This window comes from Cygnus atratus, chromosome 6 (genome assembly GCF_013377495.2).
Source record: "Cygnus atratus isolate AKBS03 ecotype Queensland, Australia chromosome 6, CAtr_DNAZoo_HiC_assembly, whole genome shotgun sequence".
Classification (NCBI taxonomy): Eukaryota; Metazoa; Chordata; class Aves; order Anseriformes; family Anatidae; genus Cygnus; species Cygnus atratus.
The window spans coordinates 18093393-18101701 of NC_066367.1; the positions used below are offsets into that span (position 1 = coordinate 18093393).

Genomic DNA, 8309 nt, shown 5'->3' on the forward strand with positions numbered 1-8309 from the left:
ATCACTACTTTTAAGCAGGACTGGCAAGGAATTGCTCCTGGCAGGGCAAAAAGCTTATTTAAATCAACTCCTTAAGTCTACCAATTTTGGTAAAACAAGATACGGTTAAAATGGCTTATATGAAGTGGAAAAATTTTGAAGAGTCTTTTTAAGTGCTCTGCTGAGTGCAAGTATATACTCGTGTACCCTGACTTCTTCCTTTTTAGTTGCCTGATTTAAAAAAAATAAAATAAAAAATCAAGAAGCATTTGAAAACTTCCTCACAGTGGTATAACGTGTATTGAAGAATTAATTTACAATGATCAGGTTGTATGTAAATAAATAACTGTGTGGTAACTTGCTAGACACTAACATTGTTGAATCCCGTATAATCAGATTTCACAACAAATTATGGTAAAACTGTAATTGATTTGGGTTTAATCTAAGACCTTAAGCTCTTAGCCTTATTTCACATTAAAGGAGTAGAAAGTTCATATATGAAACATACCTTAGAAAGCATTTATCAAACAGCTGAATATCAATCTCACTTGACTTGCATATCACGTTCCTTTTAATTCAGTAAAAGCAATATTTTCCTACATTTTAGAAAAGCCTCTAGCCTGGCCATTTTAATTCAGGCAGTAGGAAATTCTGCTGCAATGATTATCTTGACTATAAAAGCTACATGTGTGTAGCTACATTGGTGTTCTTCATCCACAGATGGGGTTGTTCTGCAACTTAGTCAAGCTATTTGAATTCTAATTGCATATCAGGTTGTTGGCGAATCAATCTCTGCTGTCAGTTTTTTGCCACTTACAGAGGTACTGCCAGCTCTGAAGACCCTTTTCAGACTTGCTTCCTACAACCAAAAGCTGTTTGGCCTGAATAGAGATCTGCAGCTTTAAAACTGTCCATACTAAGTAACTGGTATATTGAAAATAAGAGGTAATCTATATAGCCACTCCATTAGAAGAGTTAACCATAACAACAAATTATAATCCATTCATTCAAATCGTAGTTTTAACTATATATTTTGAGTTCTTCTTCTACACACTGTGAAAAAAGGTTAACCACTTGGTTAGTGTCAAGACATCCGTTTTGCAGGATTGATTCCATTTCGCTTATCTTACTTTTCTCCAGCATCTGTATCTTTTGCAGCATCTCTTTTCCTTTGCCCTGCAAAAAGAAATGTCTGTATTTCACCACAAGCTATACAAAATATGTAGTGTTCACCGTAACAAAATGCTCTTGTACTGTCCTTATTTAACTCTGTAATTGTTTCTAGGGTACAAGTTTGTGTTTGTAGAAGTTAGCACCATGGTAGATTTTCTTAGATCGGTGCTTCTTTTCTAATATCTAGCACTTGTTCCATCTCCCTACATCCTTTGATGGAATGAAAAAAAAAAATGGGGGGGGGGGGCAGCAGGGGAGCTGCTCCAGGTGTTTATGTTAGCAAGCCCACTTAAATTTCATGTCTGTTTTTTTAGAATGTTAGCTGTGTAAACAGGAGACGCTGTTGTTACAGGTAAGTACCTCCCTGTTTTAACTTTGTGCCCAGCTATCTTTGTGATCTCTCCTTTCCTGGTGTCTTCTACACATAGAAGTTCCTCAATGTGAACTGCTTCACGCTGTGTTGTTTTGGCTGCTTCACAGTAACTTATGTATTTCAGATTTCTATAGTGCTACCTCCATACTGCCATTTAGGTCAGCAAAATTAGGGTCTACATAACTGTAACTATTGTCACAGAGCTACATACAACTTAGGTGCTTTAAACATGTTTCCAAATTCTATCCAGTTTTAGTATTTGGTACTATCTGGTGCTGTCAGTATCCTGAAAAGATGTACTAGTGAATGTACTGTCAAGGTCATCAGCGAGATGCTAATTTGGGGAGGACAGGAAGAAACTAGCACTGGGGGAAGAAGAGAGAATAAGTGTTGGGGGGGAAGAAGCAGAAGTTAGAAGATTCTGTGTCAATACATAACTAGAAGAACTGGCTTTACAACAGGAGTTGAAGTTGGTGTGGGTGAGGACAAATCAACTATTCAAAGAAAAAGCTATTTCCATTGTTTATTGTGGTAGGGGGAAGAATGTCTCATTACCCTCTAACCCCAGAACTGACATACCATAGTATCTAATGCACTCACTAGGATTAGTTGGAATTTGGTGCAAAAATGCCATTATATTAAATCAACCTGGGGCACTTACAGAAACTAAGTAAAATGCAAAGTTCAGGTTTTGCTCCTAAGCTTGTCTGACATCATGTGGTGTACCTGAGCGGGTCTAGCCACACCAAGCAATGGTAAAGGACAGGATCTCCTTACTGCCCCATACTAGGGTCCTGAAGAGTTCTGAATACTCTTATCAGGAGCTAATATATTTTCCTGCAGCTGCTCAACCACTTCCTTGTTATCTGACTAGTTTGTGGCCTGCTTCTTTCTTTGCAAGATAAGCAGTACAAATAGCTGTACACCCAGGCCTAGCCCCAGACAACTAAGTGCTAGTTTTAGTTTTTTGTGTTAGAAGCACATGCCTGCCAGATGCCAAGATGATTGGCTTCTGGTGCATTACAATGTTCTTTACTATCCATCAAAGGCCATTAAGTGGTATCACATTAACAAAATGTGAGTAAGGAGCTTATATAAACCACCTGCTTGCATTGAAATCTAATTTAATCAACATACCTTCATGGCTTCCATAGCTACAGCAGCACTTTCATGTTTTTTATAGAGCTCATGTCTTCGATCTGGCTTACTCTGAAAACGTGGTTGCTTCTTAACTGGATCATCATGACCAAATGTAGGGGAGGTGGTTTTTAATAACTGAGTAACATCGGGCACAAAAATGAAAGGCTTGAATACAGACCTAGAAAGAGAAAATAAAACAGAGATCCTTCACTGATACAGTTTTGATAAAAAAAAAAAAAAAAAAAAAAGTCAGTAGATTGCTGTATTTTTCCCCATACTTCTACTTCCTTCTCTCAAGGAAGAAGTCTTTTAAAAAAAAATCCAAATGTGTTTTTAAGTCAGTGTCATAGCAGTGTTCCACTAAGTAAGTAAGTTGGTAGATGGCATTAAAATGTACATGAGCATTACTTTCACCCTACTTTTTGATTTCTTTCAAAAACCATCCAAATCAAAAAGGAATGTAGTTAGATAAACTGCAATACTTTTCATTTAGATACTTGCAGCTTTTTATCATAATGGGTTGTTACTACATCACCTTGCAGGGTCTGGAGTTCCTGTAAAGAAGTGAATACAAGGCAGATTAGGCTCCTGAGGCAGTACAGACACCATGCTTCCAGTTGTCATAAAACCGCCTTCCATATTAATGCCACTCTCTTTGTCACGAAGAATTTCCATCATTGTTTCAGGAGTGATAGAGCCTATTTCAGATACAAAATAATTACTTACACAAAGCTCTATTTATACTATCAACTAAATGGCATGTTTTCTACAACTGGCTGCTTTTACCTTCAGTAGGCAATGTCAATTTTAATTTGTATTGGCAAATAAAAAAAATCCCAACACTATACTTTAATACGTAATACACTTTAAAATATCGTTGTTTTCCCCAATAATTTATTTCAAATGGTAGGTGATAATGAGCTATAACATTTATGATCAGGGAGAGGAGGGTGACGTTTCCCAGAAGGGTAAGATACATATGGCTAGCAAATAGTCATTCACACAGTAACTTTTCAGGTGCAAATTAGTAGCTTAGATTAAAGGCTGAACTTTCTAAGTACTATGTGGGAGTTGAGAAGACAAATAGTCACATTAGTTATTGGTATTTGTACACAGTTGATACCACTTGGCTGCTTTGAAAATATAAAAAATAATAACTGTGCGTGGATTTTGTATGTTCTTTTGAAAATGAAACACCAAGACTGTCTTTTTGGTTTGGTTTTAACATCTGACCTTCCAAAGCCCTTAGGCTACAAGTTGACAGTTGAAATGATGCACTGGAGTAACTTAAACCCAGAATCAACAGAAACTAAAATAGTACATCCATTTGCAAAGAAGACTTAATTACCTATGTGAGGTATAACGTCTTTATGACAGTAACTCTTTCATCTCAGTGAGGTGAAACAGAACCCCTTCCACTCTGCATCTGGCCTTCAAATGCTGTTGCTGTTTGTGTGCGCTGTACACCAGAGCTTAAACGCTGGTGTAGTACAGTATCACTAAGCAATCCAATATTCTAACAGGCAGTACTTGCAGTAGTTTTCTTTTCAGATTTGGTGTACCAATTGAACATATGTGTAGAGTGGAAAAAGACTAGTTAATTCACTATTTTTTCCTTCTGCTTGAAGGTATCATCTACATTTTATTTTTTGTTGTTGCCTCAGTGAAGTTCTAGCTGCATTTTTTTTTTAATTGCCTAGCTGTTTGTTCTTAGAATATACTACTGCTAAGTCAGATGTTCCTTTTTTTTTTTCTTTAATACACAATCGGAATTGCCTGTAGACAGGCATGCTAGGAAATGCTCCATTTCAGCAAGGACACACACTTAACTATTCCCACAGTTGCCTGGGCCAGTCAGAATTCAAAAAATCAGCATGCTAGATAAATTGAAGAAATTAAGCAGCAGCAGTCAGTTTGTGAGCTGCAAGTTGGCAACTCGTCCAGCAGAAAAGATAGTATTACATATTTTCCGTTAGATTTTTTTTACTTTATATTCCTGAAATACATTCCTTATATTTTGAAATGTAAAGAATGTTTATCTAAAAATGGTGTTCATGTGGTAGAGAGCCTGGAGAAAAACTTTAATGCCACTAAGTGAAAAAGCTGGGAAGGGTAGATTAAGAAACCAGCGATTTTACTGCTACTCTAAACTAAATAGCTTTTAGTTAAGGCACCTATTTCAAAATAAATCTCAACAAAACTGAAACCATATGAGGCTGATAACCTGAACACCAAGTGTGATTGTTAAAATGGTTCAGGTAAATGCCTGAAAATGGGGATTTAGAATGAAAACCCTGATAGAATCTCAGCATTATCATCATACAGGTAAATACAGGTATTATGAAAATGCTTTCAGTATTCAGAACCTGCAATTCCCAAAATGAATGCAGGATTTACATGATCACTAGAGCAGGACAGGAAAAGGTAATTCATTCTGACGCATGAACTAAATGCTAAACTTGGCTTGGCAGAGCTCAGCCAAATAAAAAAAACACAGGGGTGCAATGTTATTTTGGTTCAGATTAATTATTTCAAATGAGCAAGTGAATACGGATGCATCAAAAAGCAGTTGGAAGTAATAGCTTCTCTCTATACAGGTATGAAAAAAAAATGAGCAATAAGGAGAACCTGCTTACAATACAGAAAATTTTATTCTGCTCTCAGTGTTTCATTAGAGTGCATAAGGTTGCTGTAGCAGTTACAGTGAAACCACAAAGTTTTAAAAAACAATTTAAAAAATGCAAGATGTGTGTGTGAACACTGTGCCAACGTCTTAGGACTGTATGAATAGGACCAGATTAAAGTTGTTCACAGGGCTGTTTGTGGCTGCCAACCAACAGGAGTCTCTTTTAGCCTCCACCTGTAAATACAGGTACAGTAATAATACATAGCCTATCAAAATGCTTCAGAGCAGGGCTTATGGACTACTTAGCAGTATGGTCATAATGTGACCTCTCAGTATTGTCACTGTAGTTGTATGTGTTTGATAACGGACCCTTGACTTAATTTTTCCTCATCACCAAATTGGCAAAAATAGAAGACTCCAAAGTTCAGGGTTTCTCCTTTAAGGAAAAAGTTGTTCTAAGAAGTTCTGGTTCACCAAATCGTCCACATCAGATGTTTAATCACTTATGATTTAAATTAATGTAGCTCACTAAAGACTTTGCATCTCTTTAAAAAAAAAAAAAAACAACAAAGATGATACCTTTGTGTTTGTTCAGAAGTTTGTAGCCTTCACAATAGCGGCCCCTGGATGTAGTCATTCTGGCAGTATTTACATAAGAATATGTGGCAGCAAAATCAAATTCCTTTTCCCCATCCCACCAGCCCTTGCTTTTGGCATATTCCTTCAGCTCCGGATGTTGTCTGTCAATCTTGGTTGTGATAGAGAGCTGGTTGGAAATATTCCGTACACCTCCTGCTTGGAAGTTGAAGAAAGAATTATTTTAATACACCAAATGCTTTTTCCAAGCACTTTGTTTACATTTAGCTTAGCAGCTTACTGAAGCAAATGATGCGTTGAAGAGTTTCCTACACGATCTGTGCAATAATGTGGTTTATTTTTTGCACTCTTTCCCTGGCTGCATGCATCTTGATTGAAATTCTGCTGCTACCTCAGTTCTGAGTCATTTACTTCTACTGCCACCATCATATTTCAGGTTCTGTCCTGATTATTCCTATCTTTACATTCTTCCTCTTACACCTCCAAAGACATAGCTCATCCTTGTAAGTCCACTGGAAGAATCAACCAGTTCAGGACCCAATGCACCAAACTTGTCAGTATCACCCTGTCACAAAATGAAATTGTAATTGATTACCATCATCTTTAAGACCATACATCTCATCCTGACCTTCTTGCTGTCCTCTGTTTTCCAAGTGCAGAAGTGGTCATCTCTGACTCTGAAAAGGCCTCCTGTGTGGCTCAGCTCCTCTGTCACCCTGCTACTCTAGGATGCAACTCTTGTTGCTTACAGATACATGTATATATCTGGCAGCTAGTTTCATGCCTTAATGAAATGGTAAATGAAAATTGGAGATTTGGCAATTGTCACTGCATTCAAAATACTTAAAGAGTGTCGTCCATACCTTCTACTTTTTCTGCTGCCCAGTGTTTTCCTGATGTCTCCAGCACCCAGGCTTCCTTTCTGTCAGCTATCAGAAAACTGTTATGGTATGTAAAAGCCATGTGGCTCTCCATACAGTTTCCTCCCTGTCCATATTTTTCTAGCAAATCAACTATGACACTAAGAGCCTTTTCAGCCGTGTCCGCTCTCTCGAGTCCAAGCCTAAAACAAAAGGAAGATGTTATCTTTGGAACCATAAGCTTTAAATATTATTTATTCAGCATGAATATTCAAATTGAATTGGAATGCTGTTTTTATGTGCACCTGATGCCTGTAGGCTCTGATGAGAGAGCGAGGAGCAAGTCACTTAAAGTGCTTGTTTGGAGCGGGTCTTCTGCGTTCTTGATGTGGGGACAAACAACCAAAAGGAAATTCAGAATGGTAGGCAGAGGGCTCTTAGGAAGTGCCTCTGAGTCTTAAGTGGGTATTGCTCTAGGGCAAAACAGTACAAAGAAGAGCTAACTGCCTGCTGCAGGTTAATGAGAGTTACACTGGCCCCCAGTAACACATGCAAAAGAAATTATCATTGTTTACAAAGAGATGTATGGCTATGAGTGAAACTTAGTAATACATGTGTGAAAGATGGGGAAAATAGGAAATGAGAACAGACCCTAGGACAGACCCTGTACTTTTAAACAGCCCAAACACTAATTCCTGAAGTTCAGCTGTGCTTTCAAGAGTCTTGTCTCAGTTTAGCATATGCTTTGTAGAGAAGAAAGAAGCGTGATAGCTTCCTTGACAGATTCTGTTCTGGTGCGTGACACCTCTCTCAGACTCCCAGCTCCTGGCAGAGCTACCTGCTGTGCCAGGAAATACTTATTTTAACCAGGGCTGGCCATGCGTCCTGAAAGTGAAAGCAGGTATTTCCTTATAGAACTCAAGAGGAGCGCTTTAAAGTTAAATTCCAGACTGGGTGCCATTTACCAGCACAGTCTGTGCAGACCTTACGAGATCCATGCCTAGGAGAGCTTCATCGTCGCAGACTTCCTCTCTGCCCCACACGGCCTCGTTCCCGATGCACACCCCGTGTTCGTTAGCGCCCATTTCTGCTCCCCAGAGCCAGGAGGGACGGCTCAGGACGACGGCGTAGGTGTGCTGAACCTGCTCGATTTCGATGTAGGTGCACTGCAACGACCCGGAGCGCAGAACAAGTTACGGCTCGCGTCACCTTTGGGAGAGCGTCTCCCCGTAACCAAGCGGCTAATTGCCGGCTAATGGAGCTAGACGCTTAGACCATACGCGTGAATTGGAGTAAGGCCGGTCCCCGGAGGGGCTCACCTGCAGCGCGGCGCCGGGCGGGTGCCGTGCGGCGGGGCAGTGCAGCACCTCCTGCACCTCGTCCCGCGGCCGGTCCGAGTTCTTGCCGAACACCACCCGGCCCCCGGCCGCGGCGGGCGGCAGCGCCACGAACGTGTCGCAGGAGCGGGGCGGCGGGCGGGCGGCCATGGCGCTGCCTCTGCGGTCGGGGCGGGGCGGGGCGGGGCGGGGGGGGGGAGGAGGAGGAGGAGGAGGAGGAAGAG

At 40.1% G+C, this 8309-nt stretch overlaps 2 protein-coding genes across 3 annotated transcripts in view; one reads left to right on the forward strand and one right to left on the reverse strand.

Moving 5' to 3' along the window:
• GPR155 (G protein-coupled receptor 155) overlaps positions 1–1606 on the forward strand; it is a 42452-nt gene extending 40846 nt beyond the window's left edge. The window contains exon 18 of the transcript XR_004781872.2: positions 1467–1606. The gene's annotated coding sequence lies outside the window, so the exon portion shown is untranslated. The remainder of the gene's footprint in view (positions 1–1466) is intronic.
• On the reverse strand, positions 261–8271 carry SCRN3 (secernin 3). Of its 2 annotated transcripts, none has more exons than XM_035567727.2 (7): positions 8068–8271; positions 7733–7914; positions 6752–6951; positions 5871–6083; positions 3201–3363; positions 2663–2843; positions 261–1155 (listed from the first exon to the last, which is right to left on the reverse strand). In XM_035567727.2, exons 1-7 carry the CDS (start codon positions 8233–8235, stop codon positions 1000–1002), a joined length of 1263 nt encoding a protein of 420 aa, XP_035423620.1. In that variant the 5' UTR covers positions 8236–8271; the 3' UTR covers positions 261–999. The 2 variants fall into 2 exon arrangements, with proteins under 2 accessions (XP_035423620.1, XP_035423610.1); XM_035567717.2 differs by having other exon boundaries at positions 5871–6086; positions 8068–8262.
• Positions 8272–8309: the final 38 nt, after the last annotated feature.

Excerpts from the sequence above, each read along its gene's own strand:
- SCRN3 (XM_035567717.2), bottom strand. The coding sequence starts at position 8,235 with ATGGCCGCCCGCCCGCCGCCCCGCTCCTGCGACACGTTCGTGGCGCTG. Across the intron at positions 7,915-8,067 it reads CGCCCGGCGCCGCGCTGCAG|TGCACCTACATCGAAATCGA; the intron begins GTGAGCCCCTCC and ends GGGTCGTTGCAG. Across the intron at positions 6,952-7,732 it reads CTAGGCATGGATCTCGTAAG|GCTTGGACTCGAGAGAGCGG; the intron begins GTCTGCACAGAC and ends CTTTTGTTTTAG.